The sequence below is a fragment of the Ixodes scapularis genome, unplaced genomic scaffold (genome assembly GCF_016920785.2).
Source record: "Ixodes scapularis isolate PalLabHiFi unplaced genomic scaffold, ASM1692078v2 PGA_scaffold4__175_contigs__length_147842914, whole genome shotgun sequence".
NCBI classification, from domain to species: domain Eukaryota; kingdom Metazoa; phylum Arthropoda; class Arachnida; order Ixodida; family Ixodidae; genus Ixodes; species Ixodes scapularis.
In genome coordinates this window covers 86690696-86714347 of record NW_024609879.1, presented here as the reverse complement: position 1 = coordinate 86714347, position 23652 = coordinate 86690696, and the positions used below count along the sequence as shown (strand labels likewise).

The 23652-nt window shown below is 44.5% G+C and overlaps 1 protein-coding gene and 1 long non-coding RNA gene across 2 annotated transcripts; both read left to right on the top strand.

Annotated features, from left to right (window-relative positions):
- The first annotated feature begins 328 nt into the window (after positions 1-328).
- Positions 329-6492, top strand: LOC120837751. Its single transcript, XM_040207319.1, has 4 exons — positions 329-442; positions 6083-6249; positions 6332-6426; positions 6476-6492. The coding sequence occupies exons 1-4, from the start codon at positions 338-340 to the stop codon at positions 6490-6492; spliced, it is 384 nt and encodes a 127-aa protein (XP_040063253.1). The 5' UTR covers positions 329-337.
- Positions 6493-15956: 9464 nt separating this feature from the next.
- Positions 15957-22179, top strand: LOC120837756. The gene is made up of 2 exons (XR_005714977.1): positions 15957-16043; positions 21818-22179. It is a non-coding gene; the product is annotated as an uncharacterized LOC120837756 (long non-coding RNA).
- The last annotated feature ends 1473 nt before the right edge of the window (positions 22180-23652 follow it).

Sequence of the window (23652 nt, the reverse complement as noted above, 5' to 3'; positions counted from 1 at the left end):
TGCTCTTTCATTTATCAAAATGCGGCTAAAACTTACATAATTCCCGTTTACACAATATCTGCTGTGGAGGCCTCACAATTAGAAATAGCCTGACCGTTTTGCTATTACGTAATACTACAATATCCATTGTTGATTTATGGCGAAATGTTTCTACTGCAGCTGTTAAACTCTTGCGCCACCTGTGGAATTGATCGCTGAGATCAACGAAGCGGAGCGTACAATTTGAAAAAAGATTATTTTTACGTTTTTTTAAACTGCAGTTGTCTGTATAATAAACCAATCAACGGCTTCATATCTAACACAGATTTCACATTCTGGTCCCACTGAAGAGCTCAAAATGCATCTCACGCACGTCGTGCTTGCTAGCCTTGTTGCGGCTGCAATCGCCGAGGAGGTCATTTGCGCAACCTCGGAAAGTGAAACCCATACGGACGCATGGAAGGTGAGAACGAAAAACCTGATTAATTGAGTAACAATGCGCGACATTCTCATAATTGATCTGGTATTAATTCGACTTCAAGTTTATTTTTAGAAAGTCACTTCCATCCGTTATTTTCATTACCTAGCGCAATCGGCATTCAGTATATCTCCTTCCTATACAGAAATCACCGTGAAACGCTGTTTTTAATCTACTGCCGCATCTCTAAGAAACGTGCAGGGTTTTGGAATTGCAACGTACTTGATTCCGCTCTGTTTTTGTTTTGTTTTTGGAGCGCAGCCCTTAGACGCCCGTTTCCGGCTTGAGCGGCGTTGGCGTCGGCTAGAGTTCCTGTATATGCTACCTACGGTAGCAGAGTTGCGCATTCAGCCTCGGCGCGTGGCCGTAGAGCGGGCTTTCCCACACGAGATGGATGCTTTGCTCCTCACGTGACTAAATTTGGCGAATAGCGGCGCCGCGCGTGCCGCCGCGCATGGAAAACAGGAGAGGAGGAAAAGGAGGCGGAAAGCAGGGAAACATACGCCGGGGCGCGAGAAACGTCGGCGGAGCGACCGTAAAGGTGGCTTTCTTGCACGCCACCGGATGCTTTGCTCCTCACGTGACGGATTTCGGCGAATAGCGGCGTGGCGGCGCGGGGAAAACAAATGCGCAACTCTGGCTCCCGTAGGGAGCCTATACAGGAACTCTAGCGTCGGCGTTACCGCGCGGTGCAGGATGGGTGAATTTCCCCGCTAAATTTAGCGGAAAATTTTTCCGGCTAAATCAAGCGCAAATTTCTCGCCGCTTAAGTTAGCGGAAAAAATTTCCCGCTAAATTTAGCGGAAGAAATTCCTCGCTAAATTTAGCGGAAAAAAATTCCCCACTAAATCTAGTGGAAAATTTTCTCCGCTAAATGTACTGGAAAACCTCCCCTGCTTAATCTAGTGGAAAATTTTCCTCGGTAAATCTAGCGGAAACGTTTCGCGCTAAATTTAGCGTAAAATGTTCCCCTAAATGGCGGCGAGCAAGAGAGGAGGAGGGGCATAGCCCCCTCTCCGTACCTACCCCCCTCCTCCTCAAGAGCTGCGCTCTGATTCAGCGTTACAGGGAGTTGTAAACGGCTTTCATTTTTTTTTTAAATTTAAAATGTCTATGTTGCAGTATGAGTACTCTTGAGCCAGCCTCTGGTGCCACGGAAACACGTACCCACCGGCGTTTGCTGAGTTTTCTTTCTCGATGAAACCGCTATATTAAACGGTGTGCGTCACTTTGCTTTGCGAATGGCTCTTCCGTCTTTTGATTAAGAGGATATTTCAGCTGAATAGGAACTAAATTTTTTCTTTTTTTTTTTACGATTCCAGGTGGCACTTGGATGCTGCCTTCTAGCCCACTCGAACTACGCTAGTCGCAAAAGAGTTCCTCCTTTTTATAAAAAAAGAAAAAAAAAATGAAGAAAAGATCCCTTTCGTTTACTCCGCTTATCTTTGGACGCTTGACCTAGAAACAAAAGAGCTGGGTTTGGGAAGAGGGGCTGGGCTTCTACGTTCGACCAGGAATCAGATGCCACCGTAACGGTAATTACCGACTAATCGCTGTTGCCTCAATAAAAGTGGCTTGAAGCGCTCACTAAGGTCAATTGGTTATCTCTCCTTCTATGGCCATCATGGTTCGTAAACAAATAATAAATTGAACTACACACAACTATAATTAAAATTGATACCGATGGGAAAAAAAGAGACCGAAAAAGATAACTGACATACAGTGTGTGTTCGCGTAAAGTACCTCTTAGTGTACTACGTTTTCTTGATAACGGAGTTTAGTTACATTTGAGATGTTCCATACGGCCTGCGCTCTCAGTGGCTAAATGGTGACTGATTGCGGCCTGCGCAATCAGTCACCATTTAGCCACAGCACTGTGATGCGCACTGGTGTGTAGTGGGCATAGACCCTGCTGGGTGTAGTTACGTCCAGGTGTTTGCGAGACGTTTAGCGCGTTGTCCACGCCGCGTCTAGCTTTACTGAGCAGCGGTCTCTATTTCAAACACTCTAGTACTTTATGAATCGTTGGAGTATCTGCTTCTTTAAACCGTAAAAAAAGAATAATTTACGTTGCTCGCCCCGTGCAAACGAAGCGTTTCGTCTAGCGCTAAATGTGTCGCAAACACCTGGGCGTAACTACACTTAGTTAGCAGGGCCAATGCGCACCACAGCACTGTGGTTAAATGATGAGTGATTGCGTGCTGTGCTACCCCACGTCGTACGTCGTCAGCCGGCAGAACCGTTGCCGAGCCGTTGCTGGGAAAAGAAGGTCATGTGGGATTAAAAAGTCCGGCTGGGTTCGATCTCGGAATTCATCAGACGTAGCCGCTTTTCGTCTGTCACTCTACACTCTCTTAATCAGAAGACGGAGGAGCCTTATGACCTTTCTGGTGCTATTTGCAAAGCATGCGACGCACACCGTTCAACACACTGTGCCGCCCCCTGACGTTGGGTTGTTTTTGCCTAATCGAATGAAATGTAATGGATAATAGTTCGTGGCTAATACTTGGTCCCGAAACTTTAATGACGTAAAAACATGGATAGGTCGGAAGCTCGAATGTCATTGGAGTACCCCTTAAGATATATTTTAAAATCATTTAAACGAATCACTCTATATAAACAATATTGAATATCCTTTTCCCATAATGGCGAGCACGCAATACATTCAGCTGTTCCTTTGGATAGTTCTGATACCGGAAAGACATTTTTGCACACTTCTCCTGTGGACAATGTTACGTCCCCACGTAGCAGAGCCGACAATGAAACGGAATTTTGTACACAACTTCCTGGACGCAACCAACTGGAGGATCCAATTGCCTCTTCACACAGCCCTGCTCTCGCTCAAACAGAAACGGTGTAAAACTACCTAACCTGAAATCCGCCTTAAGAATTACAATTACTTCGAACTTTTGAGCCAAAGCTTTGAGAATATTTGGAAACCTGTGAAAGTACGGAATTACAGCAGTAACATTTCTGTTTGAAGCACCCGCAGCTTTCTGCCTTTATACAATTTTTCTACGCAAAAGTTCTTCAGATAAATCCGAACTATAGCCACTTAACCTCAACCGCTTCAACTGGCTCACTAGCGCACTGCCGACACAATGAATGCGCGACTTTCTTTAGAGCATACCCTATAAGAGAATTTACAACACCAACATTTACGAGTTTCTAAGGGGCACTGGGCCTAGATAACGCCGCCTCTTTTCCATGCGACCAACACAATCCTTTACGGTTTAACAACCAGAGATCCTAGAAACTGCAACTCCCCCACGACCGCGGAAAAAGCCGTGAACAATAACTCCGGTTCCTCTTCGATAATAAAATTCCGAACCTTAATTGCGTAGTACTCATTTGGGGCACATATAAATATGTCGTCAACAAATGAATGAACAATCACGTTTTCTACCCCCAAAGCTTCTACTAAAGATATTACCTCCCTGGTCCAGCGCATTGAGATACACCTCCGACAACAGCCGAGCTACCGCAGGGCCGACATACACATTCTCCCTCGAATAAAATACTCCGTTAAACTCTACCACTGTTGACCTTAAGTTACAGGTCAGCATTTGTAACAACACGTCGAGCAAAGTACCAAGTTGTACCAACTTAAATTCGATCGTGGGTCGGTGCGTAAATGACAACCTCTTCAGAAACAACAGAGGTGTGAAAAATGTATTTTCATCATCTGAACTAGCAAAATATATTGCTGAATCTGTGTGCCCGCCATTATGGGAAGAAGCTTCAATTTTGTGTAAAGGAAGTTTGTCGTTTAAACTAGTCTTAAAAGGAACCACAGAAACTTTGTAAGCCCGCCATCTATAGTTTTGAAGGAACGACTGCATTTTTTTGTTGTTTTGAGTTCTTGCTTTGTTTTGTTTTGTGTGAGTGTGCGTGCGTGCGTGCGTGCGTGTGCTGATATAGCCGGAAGTTAGTCTGCCTCAGTGGACGTCGGGTGTCTCAGCTGTAGACGAGCAATTAAGCCAGTGCGGTACAACCGCTAGCCTGGAGTTTCGTGCACCACTAACTAAAAAAAGGTTGTCATCTTACATTGTTTTTTCCCATATAAAGCACCCCAAAGCTTCGGTGCGACGTATAACGCACCAACGTCGAACAAGCGGCCCAAACGTTTAGTAGGGGCTTGATAACGGTGAGATTTACCTCATAAAACAGGTAAGTACGCATCAAAGACTACAGAAGAAAAAAAAAAAAAAAGTACCGAGGCTTTGCACTGGTGCCGAGAAAACCCCGATTACTTTTTTTTTAGTCAGCAACACGTACATTGGCTATTTCAATAACTTGTACCACTCAGCTATCAAGCAGCTCGTCAAAGTAGGTACCGTCGGATCGACGTCAGCGCGCTGACCGTGTTACTAAAGTTTTGGGGTGTCTTATATAGGACAAGGCGTGTAAGAATCTGCTATTCTTTTTTTTAGAGTGCTGATCCAACACGACCGCACGACGGTACATTGCTCATCCAAATCAAAGTGTGCAGAGTTGTTGATTGAACCCAGAATCCCGGGGCCCTGCCCCCAGCGCGAGCTTTCACTTCAAGTTCTCCGATTTGGTGTGCGCTAGCCCACTCGGCCACCGATCCTCTTTTTTCTTTTGTTTTGGTGATGTAGAGGGCAAATGGTCCGCGGAGGCTGGATTGGGATATTGCTGTATTTTGCTCGGTTCACATAGCCTTACCGGGAATTATTATGTCGAATTGCTTGGCGGAGGGTGTCTGCTCTTGGTGCGGTGTCTAGGTTGCTGGTCAGTCTGTCTAGCTGAATTCAATGAAATCTTTCTGGCGGCATGTCTTTTACCTTCCTTCTCTCCTCTCCGTGTGGATGGTTATATACAGTAAACGACTAAATTTTTGCGAGGACCTAATTTTCGCTAATTTCGCGAATCGCCTACAATTCGCGAAAAATACGTCCCGCGAACAATTCGGGAAATATGTGAGCGCTACGGAAGCTACACTCGATTCGCGAAAATTAGAACCCGCGAATAATTTGAAATTTTCAGCTTTGGACCCATTCGCGAAATTTTGAGGCCGCGAAAATGAAGTCGTTTACAGTATTTGTTGTTCCCTTGCAAATAAATCCGGCTGCGTTCGAGATTTTGTGTCGTCTTGTGCGTTACTGCTTCTCTTCCGTAACTTTTTTCGAAGAATGGGAGCTGAATCGTAACCCAAGATCAGTGTAACTCCTTCTACGGTATCAGATGGCACGAAGGCCAAGCTCAGACGACAAGACTTAGTATTGTCGAGCCCCAGTGTGTCGACGCAGAAAAGAACCCAGCCAAAACATCCTGTCATATGCTTGCATGCTTGAGGGAGTGACTACCCTGGGACAGGCTTTTGTATGATGAAGGTGTAGAAACTGGTGTTTGCCTGAGGGTTACCTCTGCATATGGCAGGGGAATACCTACAACAAATATGACATGGTGGTCTCAGAGTTTAGATCATATTGAGATAAAGTGTTGAGGTACAAAGTGTATGGCTCGCAGAAGTCGATTTATTAATTTTTTTTAGAACTTTCTTTGATGTCAATAGCTGCAATAAAAAGCGAAATATTTTTAACGTAACACTGCCACGCAGTGGAATGAAGACAGCGATTCTTTTCAATATCTTTTTTGCAGACAGTGAGTCAGAATGAAACCTTTTATCTGATTTACCGCTCCTACGAGTATGATGGTGGCACCGGAGGCACCGCGAAATGTGTCAGCGTGAAATTATGCGACAAAGATGACACAACCAGGACTGCTACGAGCAGACTTATGTACAGGGATGCTCAGACGACCCAATTGTAAGTGTGCGATCGTCATTGGCTAACCATCTCTGTTTTTCACGACTGCATGAAATTAACTTTCGAACAATTCATATTCCAGGATAGGATTTACTGCGCGTGTCACGATGGCTCGTTCGTGGAACAGCACAGTCGATGACATCATCCGACTTGGCAATGCAGATAACTGCGAAGCATGTAAGCCGGAATTTAATTTCCTGATATCTTTAACTTATTGTACGGAGAGGTACCAAAGCCTGTTGAAGGTCTTGAAATTACCGCTAAAATTGGTTTGGTAACGTTTCGCACTACGGTCCACCACAGGGGTGACCAAAATAGTGGAAGCATGGATCGCGTTAAAATTTCAAAATACAAACTAAGCAACACAAAAAAAAAAAAAATTAAGAGAAACGTTTTTAATCTGTTTTGTTTGTTTGTTAACAGCGAACCCGGCAGCTCAGCAACCACCGGGGCCGCTGCCGCCATCTATCGATGCTTGCGCCGGTGAGAGGTTGCGCAGCGAGCGGATAGATGCAGTCCCAAAAGAAAACCAATTACCTTCCTTTCTTTTTTTACTTCAATAATTGTTGTTTTTTTTTTAAATTTTTTCCGGATCTTCCAGAACCTTCGGTCACCTTTCTGATAAATCATAGCGCGATACGTCACCAAGCCGATTTATGCGGTCACTTTAAAGTCATCACGCGGCTTCGGGACTTCGCTTTATATTTAAAGGCATTGTGCGGTCGAAACCGAAAGTACTTAAGTTCTTGCGTTTGTTACGTCGGGGGAGCCATCATATACACAAACGTCATTTTTATTTTGATAAATGACCTCCCGTTATTAATTAAACCTTTCATGATCCTATGCACGAAACTGCGCCCTGAATTTCGCCAGTGTTAATGGCTGACATCCGTAGGTACTGCGTGACGTCACAAAATGCAAAGGTTTGTCGGAGGGTCGGAATAACAAGCGTTGGTCGATGGATGTCTTGTATTTTGTTTCGAATGATATAGTCTCCTAGGCAGTACCCTACTGAAATACGGTTCTTTTAATGCTGTTCCCAAGCACGTGCAAAAGAAATCGCGCCTTTTAGCAGGATATTACTCGCAGACAGCCACAAGCTTCGAGCAAACGTATGCCGTTTCGCGCAAACACAACCACGACGGACGCCGATCGAACTAGGGGCGCTTGCAAAGCAAAGGATGCAGATTTCGCCGCTGAAGCGGCACTTAGGTACACGAAGCGGCATCTGGGTACGCATTTCGGCGGATCCACTGGATCGGTGATGAGGCTGCGGGTCATTCCCTCAGAGGCGACGTCCGCGGGTCGAAGGCAAACGGCGAACCATTCAAATGCATGTCGTCACTTGACTTGCACGAGCTTGGTGAATCGTAGCTACGCTCCATTTTCACACGCGGGTCAAACAGATATCGGGCTGCACGCGTGCTAAATACAACTTCGAGATGGCCAAGCTCTTGGTTTCGGTTTCGCTGCATAATCAAGGTTTGTTCGATTCAGCCAGGAACTTTTGAACTATAGTCGGTAACAAATCAAGAAGGTAGCGCAAATGCCCCTCAAAGGGAATCTTTGCATTTCGACGATAGGTTTGCGGCATCAGGATGATTTTGCGTCGGGAGTCACTGGCGGCAGCGCGCGGTCGGTATACCGGTCACCTCGAAGACGAAGGCCTGACGATAGCGTCTTGGCCAAGACAGTTATCGGCCGTAACTTTGACGTCAAGTTAAAGCGAGAATCGGAAAAAATGCCGATTCTCGGCGTTTTCCCAGGCCCGTTAGTGGGCGTCCACAGATACCAGCAGACAAAGCATGCAGTATTATGCTCAGCTACAGGGACATGCGAGTGCCAACGCACTAAATCCCAGACCTCTGCAATGTATCGGAGTCGTCAATATGTATCCAAGAGCAACTGAAGGCGGGGACTATCAAGAGGGCAATACCTTCCCGTGTCTGTAAGTAAGAATATCAACCCTGTGGATCCTTACATAGCATCAAAAAGAAACAATTTACGTGAGCCAATATTTCAACACTCACCACAGGGAGCCAAACCTACGCGAGCAGGTGCCTAAAACGCTTTACTCTTTAGAATATCATAATCAAGCAAATTCCTACCCCGCGGTTATGATCTCAATTCCGCGTCCTCCGCGGGTACGTTATTATCATAAATAAGAGGAAATGCAACCTCCGTATCGGCGTTATTGTTAAACATCGACGACATTTGAGCAAGCGCTGCTAAAAATGCACCGCGAGCAGAGACGAACGAGGAGTTCTGCTATCGCCGTCTGCTCTGGTCGTCTGCTTCTGCACGAACGCGGAACCGAGTTCGGAGCCGGTGCAAGATTTCGAGGAACTGGGTCTGAACTCGTTCAGAACTGGGATGAATCGAACGCGCCAGTGCAGCGGTCGTGCAACTTCCGGTTTAATCGAATCCACCAGTTCCTGCACCACCGAACTAGTTCAGCCAGTTCAGGCGAATCGAACAGACCTCAATTGACTGATCCGACTAGGGCGACGAGTGGGTGGACGTAGTTTAATATCGTTGGCACAGCATCACACCTCAGCTTACAAGCCTTTTGTCCGCTTAGAGCTCAGCTCGTAGCACTCTTCTGTGAGATGAGCGGGACCTCGATCTTGACGGGCACCCAGTCCCTACGCACCGCGACGATCCACTTTGCTCGTCACTGCACGTCTCGCGGAAAAGTGTGGAACGTCATGTCTCTGCTCGCATGTGCTGCCCGGTGGTTGTGGCACCCATAGAGTTATTATAATGCACGCTAGAGGTTCAACTGGCGCTAGTGTGCTGCTGCAAATTGAAGCAGACAGCAACCAGTCCGAAAATGACTTCCGGTAATGCATTTCTATGGGAAAAAGCAGCGCATTTTCTCTCTGCGCTCGGTTATAAGAGCAAATATCACGAATATTTCGTACGTACTGGCACATTGGAACATTTCTCAGTCACGCAGACAAAATAATTGGTCGGTTACGGCGTTTTTATTTGAAATTCGTGGCATGAAAAGCGGTGCTAAAACCGCTTCGTACATGTATTTATGTGCACTGTCGGACACTGTTAGCGCGAACACGGGGCCGGCGCTTTCCACCATGGGGGATATACGCGTCAAACGAACGAAAGACACGTGGGAAACCAAGAGAGGCGGCAAGAACTATGCAGTAACACTGGATAAGTAACTCCTTGTGCATGCAGGTGATCAAAATAAATTTTGCAATAATTAAGTACTGCTTTATTCTTTCTGCTCATGAATATGTGCAAAGATGCATGTTCTGGGTTCCAATCATCAACCGCACGCCTGCGCACGCTCCAAATCTTTGCAAATAGGGAGAAGTCAGAGAATAGGTGCCCGATAAATACTGCCAGGCATAGGAAATAATAAAAAGGCACACCTTTCGTAGTCCACGTACTTTATTTCTTATATTCAAATGTTTTTTAACCGTCGTAAAGAAGCACGAAGGAGTCATTTTCATAGAGTGACAGGACGGGCATATTAGCAATATATAATTGCGCCACTGCAATGCTAGCGAACCTTGAACACACTCTACATTATTTTCGATCGTTAGTTTGCTTAGAATCGTAGCTCGTTTTTACATACCTGCCATGAAACATAGGTTTGGGCCTGAAATATAGCGAAGCTTAACATCGTTCAGTGGTAAAGAAAAATGCTGTAATTAAAGCAATTACACTTTTACAATGTTAATAAATGTACACACTATCCGGTACAACCGAAATAATAAAAGTTATTTATGTTATTTTCCGGCGAAGAGACAAATTTCACACGCGTTTTCCCATAGGAATGCACAGGAGCACCGCAAAAGTTGACTGGTTGCCGTCTGCTTCAATTTGCCTCCCGGAAGTCGCATAGACACTAGCGCCAGTTGAACCTCTAGCGTACATTATAATAACTCTATGGTGGCACCCAACCGCCCAACAAAAATCTCACCCAACCACGAAACAAGTTGAGCACAACAGCAAAAACGAAGCACGCTGAGGCGTTTACTCGTAGGCAAACGACAAGACAAAAAAAAAAAAGTTGGGTTGTGTCTAATAGCATCCTCGATCATCCGCACCGGTGCGCACCGGGGCACTGAGGTGCGCCCCTTCATCTTCGATCAAGTGCACCGGTGCGCACCGTACGTCCTCGATCAACGAAGCGCACCCTCCCGGTGCGGCTTTTCGTTGCCCCAACGCGCACCAAGAAAATCGGTGGTGCGCCGGGGGGCAGTCCCATCAGGCATTGCGGCCAGGAGCGGGAATCGAGAAGATGGCGGGAGTAGCAGACGCGCAGACTATCGAGATGGCGATCTTGCAAAAACGAACACGCCTCGCAGCTGCACTATAGATGATTTCCTCGGGTCTTCTGACGGCGAGACGACGAGCTTCTCGCCATCGCCGCGATTACTGGCGATTGCTGCGGTGGCAAGGAGCGCCCGGAAAGCACGAACTTCGTGGAAAGCGGCGCGAGGAGTTTCGATGACAGCGAGGTACGGCTATTATCTGGTGTTTCGTTTTCTTGAACCAATAATGATGGCCAACATATACATGTGGAATTGTCACCCGCTTCTTTACCCCATCGGCAATCACGTCCACGATGTTTATTTCTGTGGGACCGTCAAATCCGCGAGTAAAAGAATAGAAGAAATTGACAGCAGACGGGCACCGTGCACTGACCTGCGCAAGAAAAAACGAACAAAACGTGAAGTGACGCAAGGTGGAGCTCGCCGCGGTGCACCGGCGCCGCCGGCGCGGCGCAGTTTGTCCTCGATGTTGCACCGACATCGCGCTGCACGACCGAGGAGCGCTGTGCACTGTGCTGGTTTCAGGGCGATTCCGGTGCGAGTTGATCGAAGATGCTATATGTTTATTAGCCCCGAGAAGTTCGCGTGGCGCCCCCTTACGGCGAACCGGGGTGACGTCACGGCGAGGAGAGAATTTTTCCCCGACTCGGCCCGCTCGCCCTGTGGAGGCTGTGACGACGGTAGCTGACGGCGCTCTCGTTTCTATTTAATTTTTTTGGCGTGTTTTTCGTTGAAGTGAAAATTTTTTTTTATGTGCCTTTATTGAGGTATGGTCTGTAGCTACAGGCGAAACTTCAACCAACATTTTAAGCATGGTTGACAGGGCAGGCAACGCATGAATCGCAGCTGGTATATGAAAATAAAGAAATATGGCCACGATTGCAGGAGCATCACTATAGATTTACATCTCGCACAATAAATGATGCTGATGGTCTGAATGAATTGGCAGGTTATGTATATTATTTTTTTTTTGTATCTCTGTTTTTAAACAAGATCGCCGAAGCAGAAAAGCTGCATGCTGTTCGAGCAACATGTTAAATACAGCCTGGGCCATGAAGAGAGAATTACAAGTAAGACAGCCCAAGTGCAGGGGCAAAGTAAAAAAAAAAACAAAAAAAACAAGGAACATTTATTATATACATTGCTCGCATTTGACCTTTGCTGGATTCGGATAGTATTTCAATAGACTACACGGGTGGTATCTGTGGACTTGTTTATATCAACCCCCAAGTAATGCACAACAAACGTTAGCGAAGGTGTCTAGCTCGTTATTAGCCCCTTAAGCCCTAAAATTGAAATTTTACTTAAATCGAATTGTCCTGAAGCTAAAATACCTGAAGCTTTTCTCCCGCAGACTGTCGCCCTTCACAGGTTCCACATTTTCTGCTGATAGTGCTGCATCTACCACTGGGCAGACGTTCGAATGCTTGTTTTTCTCCTGTTTTTCTCTGATGTCAGAGAGTCCAGCTCTAGGGAGTTTGGAGGCTGAAGAATCTTTTGGAGACCTTCTGCAGTGTCCCTTTTAATTGAAAATGACAATTCAGACTAAACGGTGTATTTTCGGAATACCCAAGGCTGGAATAAAGAATGACAGGAAAAAGTATAAACATTCCATATTACGGCACTATTGCCGTGCATAGTTTGGCCGATACATTTACAGACAACTGGGGGCAATTCGGCCGTTTTTCCTGCAACCATACAAGCTAATTTCCAGTAATTGGGCAGCTTCTAAGAAATATGCCTGCATGCGTGTGTAAACTATATAATTAATTCACGAAGAAGCTACATTTATCTGAAACAACCCTGTTCCACGAGCACTTTCAAGATCATCAGACGCATGGCCTTTAAAACATGTGCGAACCAGCGCATGCAGAGTGGCAGCGCAGATTCAAAGTCGCGAGCTAATTTTCCGACCACCCCAAAGGCCCATGATATAAATGCCACTTCAAATGCCTTGAAAGCGGGATGTGATATCGTCTTAAATCGTGAACGTGCAAGGAACAGAATTCCAGCTTTTGAAACACTCGCGCCACCGCTTCACCGACCCCTCGCAAGATTGCCTTGTGTCGTGTGGACGGACGGGGAGGTTCATCGGCGGAATTGCCTCCACCGATAGCTTTCGGGATTTTTAACCCAATTTTAAAGTTAAAAGGGACAAGCAGGCTTATAAAATGTACAGAAGCACGTTAATATCGGCCTAACTAAACGTCATGTACACCGAGTAAACGAAGTCCAGCTCCTCGAAGAGCTTGCGACACACAACGCCAAACCAGGAAACCGGTGCTGGGAAGCGAGCCGATGCGAGATGGCGGAGCGGAGTCCTCCCCCTGACGTCACGGTACACCTCACCCAATCCGGGCGCGGCGACCGCAGCGACGCTTGTGTTCGCTCTCGGGGCTAATACAGCCTAGAACTTGGTCTGCCTCACAGGAGCGACGAGTCTCCCAGCTGTAGATGAGCAATTTAGCCAGTGCAGTACAACCGCTAGCCTGGGGTCTTTAACGTGCACCACGCAGTAGCGATACACGACCGCACGCCAGTACGATGCTCATCCAGATCGAAACGGGCAGGGGTGGGGATTGAACGAAATGCTCACGTTGTGTTTTGCGACGTCAGAGCTTCAATGTTACCAACGAAAGCAGCGTTTACGCTAGAATGCGATTGGAGCAGTATAAATTCAATTATTCACGCAGAGGGGCATATAAAATTCAGATATTGCACGTACGATGCGTCTCGAGGCAATAACAATGATATTCAATTGTTTTCTCGAATACGAAATTTGACCGGACAATCCCGTTAACACAGCACGGTATCTGTGGTGGTTCCACATGCCGCCTAATGGTACGTTTACACCTAAGGAGGAGGAGGAGGGCACAACTTTATTTATAATCTATTAGACTTGTCGGATCAAACCGATACGTGGAGAAGAAATCCGCTGCCGCGGGAGCGAATTCGCTCCCAGTGGCGGCGGCGGCGGCGACAAGCGCGTAAAGTTTGCATCTATTTCCTTCGAGCGGCGGTGGCGGAGCCGGCTGCGGCAGCTGTTCTCGTAACGTCCCGTCAAATATGACGAGAAAGCGCGAGAGTTCCCTCGTCGGCTGTCCATAGACTTATCATAATGTACGCTAGAGGTTCAACTGGCGTTACTGTCTACGCCTCTTCCGGGAGGCAAATTGAAGCAGACAGCAACCAGTCTAATTTTGCGGTGCTCCTGTGCATTCCTATGGGAAATCGCGCTTGCATTTTGTCTCTTCGCCGGGAAATAACATGAATAACTTTTGTTATTTAGGTTGTACCGGATAGTATATACCTCTATTAATATTAGGAAAGCGTAATTGCTTTAGTTACAGCATTTTTCTTTTCCACTGAACGATGTTAAACGTCGCTGTATTTCAGGCCCGAATCTCTGTACCATGGCAGGTATGTAAAAATGGACGACGATTCTAAGCAAAATAACGATGGAAAGGAATGTAGAGTGTGTTCAAGGTTAGCTAGCATTCCGGCAGCGCTTATATATTGCTAATATAAGCCTGTCATTATATGAAATTGACCCCGTCGTGCTCATCTTTACGATCGGTTAAAAAAACATTCGGACATAAAAAATAAAGTACGTGGGCTACAAAATGGTGCGTCTTTTTATTATTTCCTATGTCGGACAGTTTTTATCGGGTACCTGTTCTCTGGCTTCTCCCTATTTTCAAAGATTTGGAGCGTGCGAGTGATGATTCGAACCCAGAACAAGCGTCTTCGCACATATTCACGCGCAGAAATAATAAAACAGTACATACTTATGGGAAATCAGACTATATTACGTGGCTCTCAATTTATTTTGATCATCTGCCTGCACAAGGAGTTGCTTATCCAGCGTTGTTCTTCCAGTCTCTCTTAGTTCTCCACATGTCCTTCGTTCGTTGGGCACGTCTATCCCCCACGCTAGAAAGCGCCGACGCCGTGTTCGCGCTAACAGTGTCCGACGATGCACATAAATACACGTACGAAGCAGTTTTAGCACCGTTTTTCATTCCACGAATTTAAAATAAAAACGCCGTAACTGACCATCTTGACTGAGAAATGTTCCAAGCTACTTAGTACGTACGAATTATTCGTGATATTTGCTCTTATAATTGAGCGCAGAGAGAAAATGCACTCGCTTTTTCCCACAGAAATGCATTACCGGAAGTCAATTTCAGACTGGTTGCTGTCTGCTTCAATTTGCAGCACCACACTAGCGCCAGTTGAACCTCTAGCGTACGTTATAATAACTCTATGCGGCTGTCTCTTCCGGGCGTTGCTGCTCCCGGAAGAACGCGTACTCGTGACGTTGGCCGACGTTATTAGAACAACTCAGTTCTGGAACTCCGCTCCGGAGGGGGGTTCCTTTGCGTGGCGCCTGTTAGAGGGCGCGCGCTCCGCAGTAATACTCGCTATCATCATCATTGACGGCGCGCTTGTGGCTGTTGCCATAGAGATCGTACATGGCCGTTGCATCTGGCCTACTGAGCTTACAAATGTTCGTGGCGCTTTTTCTGACAGTAGCAGACGACTTTCAAATTGTTTCTGCTGCAGTTGGTAGTCATCGGCACATCTACTATTACAGTACGTACCAACTTGCCCTGACTGTAGCCACCGGATTGTGGCGCCGACGAATTTGGATTGTTCGAAACGCTTCGCGCTGTCAGCACCAGCTAAGGCAGCAGCATTTTACAATAATGCAAAGCGTATGCCAAAACGGTCTTAGCGCTTTTCATGCTCAAATTGTAATTTTTACTGGCGAAAGGGCGAAAATTAACCAAAAACCATGCTGAACCTCGAGAGGAGTCGGGACTCGCAAGCAGCCGCGGAGCAGTAGCAGACGAAAACGCGTGGATTAATGCGAAAGCAGCGCCACCTAGCTGCAAAAAAATCGGACACGGTTTCGGACCCCCTCCAATGTACAACGTCCATGGGAAGTTCCATAACTGAGTTGATCTAGTAAAGGTGACGTAGGCAGCGTAACGCTGCGCAAGAAAGTCACTTCCGGTCAGCGAAACGCCTCGTTCGGCGCGGAAATGTCCTGGACCTCGGCGGCCCGCCGCTGCGTTTTCCGCCCAGCGTTTCGACCCAGCGGCAAATGCTGGGCGGATTCGTTGGCTGATCCGCAAGTGTAAACGTACCATAAGACTGCCGTGCAACCTCCTATAGTCACTGACGGCTTTAAGAAACGCAAGGCGTGGCGAGCCCTAAGTAACTCGTTATCGCTGCCGAGCCAATGAAGTTGCAGCATTAGCAGATGAGAGCCTCGAAGAACCAATCACGAAGCGAGGAGAGTGGACATGATTAGCCACACCCTGCGTTTGTGAAGCTGTCGGGGTCTAAAGCGGTTGCCGTTTCTAACTTGGGTGTATTACGTTTGTTCAACAGCCACTGATGGAGCGACAGCTGAATATCGGCTCGTTTATTCGGACTACTCAAGCTGCGACGTGATGGTTGTCTTTGGAACACTGGAACCGAGTGAGTAGAGCGACCTTCGCAGGGGCAGCTTTCGGGCCTCGTTACGCATTTTTAAAATTTTTATTTAGACTAGTTGTGTCGTTGCACATCGCACTACAATGCGCAAATAAATAAATATATTTGTTTTGTTCGGTGGTATCTTAAAAGACTCCATTTCTCTGCGAGTCCGACCGCCGCCGATGATACAATCCAATGGAGCCTATCAGGCAGCGCCAAAAATGCATCATCACGACACCCGTTTTTTTGTTGTTGTTTTTTTGCGGTAGCTTTATATTTCCAGTTACGCTCAAGGTCGTGTAGCGCCCGTGGCTGAAATGCAAGCTCACTTAATCAAAGGAACTTAATCCCCGTGGCTGAAGCGTAAGCTCCGTTCGTATAAGCGCCGGTCGCGTAAACGTGTCGTCCTTATAGGACGTCCATGAGGTTGTCCATGAGGTTGTCTTTGAGGTCGTCCTAGAGGTTGTCCTAGACGTCGTTCTCGACGTCGTCATCTAGGACGCCGTGTTAGACGCCGTCCTAGAGGTCGTCCTCGACGTCGTCCAAGACAACGTACTTCACGTCATCCTCGATGTCGTCCTAGAAGTCACCCTAGATGTCGTTCTTGATGTCGTCCTCTAGCACGTCGTCCTCGACGTCGTTTTAGACGTCGTCCTTGAAGTCATCATCGATGTTTGCGCGGCTTGTTCAACTATTGCTTATTCAACTGACGGGAGCGAGCGCATATTGATCGGTGTCGAGACGACCTGTCCAAAAATTGCATAAGTTTCCGAATTTCTTGATTTCACAGTTAGTCTTGGTACACTGCAATGGCCGAAAGGTGTTTTATAGCTCCGCAGGATTTAAAACGCAACGTTGGTAATGACAACTCATTGAAATGCTTTCATCTAAATGCTCAATCGGCTAGAAACAAAAGTTCCGATATTGAGCTACTATTGGAGCAGTTCGGTTTTGTGTTCGATATAATCATGCTTACCGAGACTTGGTATTCGGACGAAGATAGCGTACTTTGCTTACACCCTATAACACCAACTTTTTAAACCATACTCCAGGCGTTGAGGTGGAGTTTCCCTTCTAACTAAAAAGAATATGTGTTGTGAAATACTTAGCGACTACAGTGTTGTCGCCAAAAATTATGAGGTACTATGCTTGCGTAATAACCAGAATGTGTTTGCTGTTTGTTATCGACCACACGACGTTAACGTCACGACATTTTTTTTAGTTTTTTCATACTTTTCTAAGTTTTGTAAACGAGTCCAATTACAATATTATCTGCTGCGGTGACTTTTATATAAACATGCTCGTTGACGGAGCTACGAAAAGGGATATGATCACTATTACGAATGAAAACTGCTGCGTGAACACTGCATCTGCTCCAACTCGGGGACGATCAGGCCCTCATCGATCTGTTTATAACTAATTTTGATAAACAACTAAAATCTGGTGTATTAAGCTGTGATTTGAGCGACCATCTTCCTATATTTTTGTGTGTAGAAACAACTTTACCAAAAGATGCTAAAAACAATTGCGAAGTATATTTTCAGCCTATAACTTTAGACAAGCTAGATGCTTTCCTTCAGTGCATTTCGAATGCCGATTGGAGTGCGGTGTATAGTACCTTAAAATGATGCTGATGATGCTTATGACTCGTTCATGAATGAATTCGAACATATATATAATTCTCACTTCCCGTCTAAACTTTTGAAGGCATCAAAAAATGCGCGGAAACCGTGGGTAACAAAAGATCCTTAATGTCAAAGTAACCATGAGGATTTATTATATAAGCGGTTTTTAATAACAAGAGAGCCGGAAAAGCTCCGGATATTTAAAGCGTACCGCAGCAATTTGTCAAAAGAGTTACGTCGTGCGAGGACGCGCTATTACAATGCATTGTCTAAGTCATCTGAGCAGCGTTCGTATATCCTGTGGGAAAAACCTAAACATGTTGCTACATCGTAATCGCTCCTCAGGTTCTGTTGACGAGTTGACTCTAAATGGAGAAAAGTTAGCGGGAGGCCTCTTGGCAGATGTGTTTAATGAATTCTTTATTAAATTTGGCAACACTCCAACCAATCTTAATGCATACAGACACATCGATCAAAGCAATGCTAACTCTATATTTTTAGACCGAGTTGTTCCAATGGAAGTAATCTCTATAACAATGCTATTAAACAATTGTGGTTCAACTGACGGCGACAATATTCAGATTCGCCGTGTGAAGTATGTTATAGATCTTATTGGCTCCCTTGCTAACGCATATTTTAATGTTGCTATTGCTACGAGTGTTTTTCCAAAAGGGATGGAATTGACCAAAATGTTAGTGCAGCATAAGAAAGGTGCGAAAGATGGCGTAGGAGACTACCGCCCTATTTCGATACTTCCAGTCTTTTCAAAGGTTCTCGAGAAAGTGCTACATCACCGGTTTAGCCAATTTTCTGACAAGTGTGGTTTATTAAACTCGGCTCAATTTGGCTTTAGAAAAAATCTTTCAACTGAAGCGGCCCTTCTAGCACAAAAAGATTATATTCTAGAGCATTTTGAAAATAAAAAAACTAGTACTTGGTGTTTTCGTCGATTTCATTAAAGCTTTGGATAGCCTAAATCATAACATACTCTTACAAAAACTCGATCATTATGGTTTCCGAGGCGGCTCGTTGATGCTTCTGAACTCTTACCTTAAACATCGACAACAGTACGTATACATAAACGGCTATTCATCTGTAACTAGAACTATCACGTCGGGTGTCCCTCAAGGAAGCCATACTAGGTCCCTTTCTATTTAATATATATTTAAACGATATAGTGAACATAGATCAAACGGTTAAACTAGTCATTTATGCGGAATATACTGGCACATTTTTTCCCGCTGACCAGCCAAATTTAGTGATAGCCCATGCAAATATAACGTTATCAAAACTATAGTCTTGGGTACAGGCAAATTCATTAAAATAAACACAAAAAAACGAAAGTCATTCTTTTTCGTCCGGAAAATAAGACTATATTATGCACTAATAGCCTCATATCTTAAACAGAACGCCCATTGAAAACCTTTGCAGCTTTAAGACACTTGGTGTCATCTTTTCTGAGAGCATGTCATGATATAACCATGTACAATATGTAATATCTAAATTATCTGGCGTTGTCGGATTAGCAAACCGCAACCGCTCTATCCTACCACCTTCCGCCATCCTGATTATTTACAACTCTCCTTTTTACTTTTATCTCAGCTATTGCCACCTTATCTGGGGCACGACCACAGCTGTAAACTTAGAAAAGATATTCCTGCTCCAAAATAAAATTGTTAGAATTATCTGCAACGCCCCACATGATTTTCATACTGCTGGTTTGTTCAAAAAATACGATGTTATAACCATACATAACTTGTACAGCTACAGGTTGACCACTCGTTTCATAGAGATAAAAAACGAAACTCACAACTCCTGACGACTCTCGCGATGTTAACTAGAAACGTTGTAACCTATCCTACACGGCACGCTGAATACTGGAGGATGGTACCTCATGGAACTAACTATGACCTGCAAATGTTAAAATATACTTTACCACATTCACTTAACAGCTTTATTAGTCGTGACTTTCAACTGGACTCGCCCTCCATCAATGAGCTCCGAAACTACTATGTACAATAACCGCACAGTGTAATGGTTTTTGTGGCAATCTGTCCTGCCAGGGCTGTTTTTTGGAACAGCTGTATTTTTTATTTTGTTTGTTTGTTTGAGCCGTTATGTTTCTGCCACTGTAGGAGGTCGGGGACCCGTCAAGCTGTTTTCACAGCTTTTTTCCGCGACCTACCCTTCATTATGTAATGAAAACAATAAAGGCATTATTATTATTATTTCATCACCGTACCATTTGCTTTCCTCATTGCTTTCACCGACGATGTTCCTATAGACTAGAGCTACTATTTCATCGAGTTTGGTCGAATGAACATGCGTGTAATTTTTTATAGCTTTGCTGTCACCGGCTAGATTAATCACGATAAAATAAAGCACAGACAAGGCACCTTCACTGTGCGTGATTGGTATCAACAGTGGTAGCAAACGCACAAAAAAAAAAATATATATCTCCATGGCCGCGCACTTTCGGTTCTGCTTGATTGGTTCCCTCGGACCGTAGCGTCCGTCGGCTGCAATTCAAGTGAAGCGGAGAAGGTCGTCATGCAGGGTGTCTTATTTCTGCATAATTGCGCCGACGAGACAGGATGCCTTGTGGATGGGTTATCGACGGTATCAAACCGAAACAAAACCGAAAATAAGAAAACAGGCCGCTCTTTTTCTTCGATCTGTACTCGAACCGATAAGTTGTAATAAATTAATTATATAATGCAGCGCAGCAAAAAACGCGTATAACAAAGAAGGATATTGAACATATTGGGGTGTGAACACTACATACTGTCAGGATTCTCGATTACGTGCGTAGATTTTGAAGTTTTGTTGATATTGTTTCGTTGAATTCATTACGTCATTAGATATTTTTCTCTGCTCCGATGTATGCTGAACATTTCTGATGCTTATTCCATTAAGTGGTCCATTGAAGAGGCTTCGAAGAGTTTGAAATAATAAATAAATAAATAAATAATTTCTTTATTAGAATTAATACATTATGAATGAATGAATGAATAAATTAATTAATAACTTAACATTTAAATACTTAATCTATTACGAAATGAATTGATCAGAATGAGCTGGTGAGGCTGGAACTTTACGTGACCCAGTCATTTTGTTCCGCAGCTTCTGACGCAACATGCTTCAGATTCGTTTGAATACAGGCTAGGCAATATAAAAAAATAGAAAAAAATAAATTGATGTAAGACAATATCAAAGTACGTCGCACGCAGTTTTACGTTAGGAATTTAGACTTCAGTTAACTTGAATAGCACGTGCATGCAAAATAGCAATCATCCACAAACTCTCCTTTGCATCACCGTGGTGAAACTCGTTACCAGATTAAGGCGCGCTTTTCAAGCTGTTTTTACGGTATAAAGGAGAACGAATAGTTTAATATAATTTTCGTTCTGTTTACATAAAATACAATTCCATACTAGTTATGTATGCTTTTAGGGATGACCAACTCGTTTACAAATCACGCTCTAACTTTATTCTTATAAAAAAAAAAAATGAAGCTAGTGAGAAAAAGTTTAAATGTTAAGTACTCATAGGGCCTATTCATTCCGCGGGAAGACATATTTTAATGGCCAAAAAGGTTTCTTATTTTGTGCTTCGGATATTTTCTTTTCGCACTTGCAATCAGGTTCGTATTTAAGAAAAGACGCAGGTATTGAAATACATTACAGCCAGGATAGCCTCATTGCTGCTACAGGTTGCAGACACTATGATGAATTTATTTATACCAGGTTGTAACTTGTTGGTCCGTTATTATTTCTTGGTATTCAAGTGATATTGCGTGCGTCAATTTATATTGTAATGTTTCTATTATTCTAACGTGAATGTAAAACATCACTTTCTCGGGCGGTATAACCTAGCACGTTGCCGTCTCATATGTTCATTTCCTTGCAAATTTTTACGTGGGGCAAGTGAAATGTTATTATCGAAACTATATTTTAGTATCAATTTCGATTTTTTAATTGTTGCTTGTGAAAGTAGCGGAGTTGTCTTCGAATAAAAAGTCTTGCGTGGAGGATAACAATAATGAGGAAATACACGGAAATATTAATGCGCTATAATTTGTCGCATAAGAAAAATTGGGCAATAAAAAAGAAGTCAACAAAAACTTAGGATATTCCAATTTATTTTTTCCAGGATGTGAACTATGGATCAAGGATGGCAAACAACAACACATTGAAGGCAACATGAAAGTCGAATCAACGGACAATGGCAGTGATGATATCAAGAATAGCATAACCAAATGCAAAGAAGAATACGACAATCTATGCAAAGTGAAATACCAAATCTACGACAGAGATCTATGCAGTTCAGCAATGAAATGACCCCATGAGAGTGACACCCTTGAGGGGTTTAGAGCGTGATCAGAAATGACTAATCAAGAGACACAACATTGCCGGCAATTAGTTTAGAGCACTCTGGAATGCGCTCAATTAATCATTGTTTAGTTTTAAGTGGTTATGGGATGGTTGTTTGTACAAATAAATTGTCAAAGCAGAGTAGTGATTCTTTAGTAAAATTAGAAAGCTGTTCCAAGAACAAATATTTACAATTGTTTGTTCTCACACAATATCCAAAACAATGTTTGTTCGTTTGTTTGTCTGTCTTTTTTTCAGAATAACATTTGCTAAAGTGGATTTTCTGCTTAACTTAGAATTTGCATACGAATTTATGACGTTTGTTTTAGCTGGTATTTAAAAATAAAATGCATTAAAATTTCAGATTAGAGAAGCTCTAATTAACCATTTCGTGACAGATAAAAGCAGTAGCAGATAAAGCCACGCTTTTATTTAATATATATATATATATATATATATATATATATATATATATATATATATATATATATATATATATATATATATATATATATATATAACGTTCGTCCTGCTGAAGCTTCGACATCTGTCTTTTCTTTAATGCTTGCCACTACCATACCGACTTCACTGTAGCCAACGCAATGATCCTACGTGGAGCGCCCTTTCGTCTGCTCCTTGCACATGGCTTGCGATGAGGTCGGAACGCCGAGCTCTTATTGGCTTATTGACAAAAATGGTGGGCAGACCTCAAGGCATTTAGTATTGAGGTCTACCCACTATCCTTTCAATCAAAGCCAATCAGAGCTCGGAGTCGTTCTGTCGTCACCGCAACTCCTTAGCAAGAAGCAGACGACTTGCTCCTCGCACTGAGCCAATCGAGCCGCGCCTAGAGGGGCATCGCCACGGCGCCCATTGTCTTTTTGCGTAGCTGCCACCAACTAAACCAATCATGCGCTGTGAATGCGATGCCATCTTGCGCTTTTTTATCTGCGCGCGATTGGTTTAGGCGGTGATTGACAACCCACAAAAGGAACGAGCGCAATGACGATGCACTTTCGGCGCCACTTGATTGACCCCCCGTCGGATTGTAGCGTCAACTGCGAACGGACTTCATATGACACGGACTATTGCACGGTTCAATATGGTTGTCTAAGAACAAAAGAACGTGGCTCGTTAGATCGGAAGTCTATGGTTTTTCGGTTCCTCACATCGCAGGTTCTAATGGGCGCATTAAGTCCGCGCTCCTTTACTCCTACTCCGACGCTCCGAGTTCCATACTCCGAGCGCAGCAACTAAATGACGCACGGCGTACAGGAGCGTGACACACCGAGGCTGCGTTCCAAATATACCCGAATGGATCCGAGTTACCCCATGGCGGATTATGTCACGTGACGACAAAAATAGAGGAACGCTGGACGCGGGTAGGTTTACAAACGCTAAGTAAATTTTGGAACACGGCCCGAAACTATCGACGAGCCACACGACCTCCTCCCGACCGCACGGTTGTAACGAACCCGGCTTTTCTTGAATATGGGTGGTAGAAGCCGAAATTATTTCGAAGATAAATTAATTACGCCCGCGTGGAGTGGTAGAGTCTAAAGCAATAAAGACGGCGACGTTATGAAGTCTCTGCGAACGTTTGAATATTCCTGA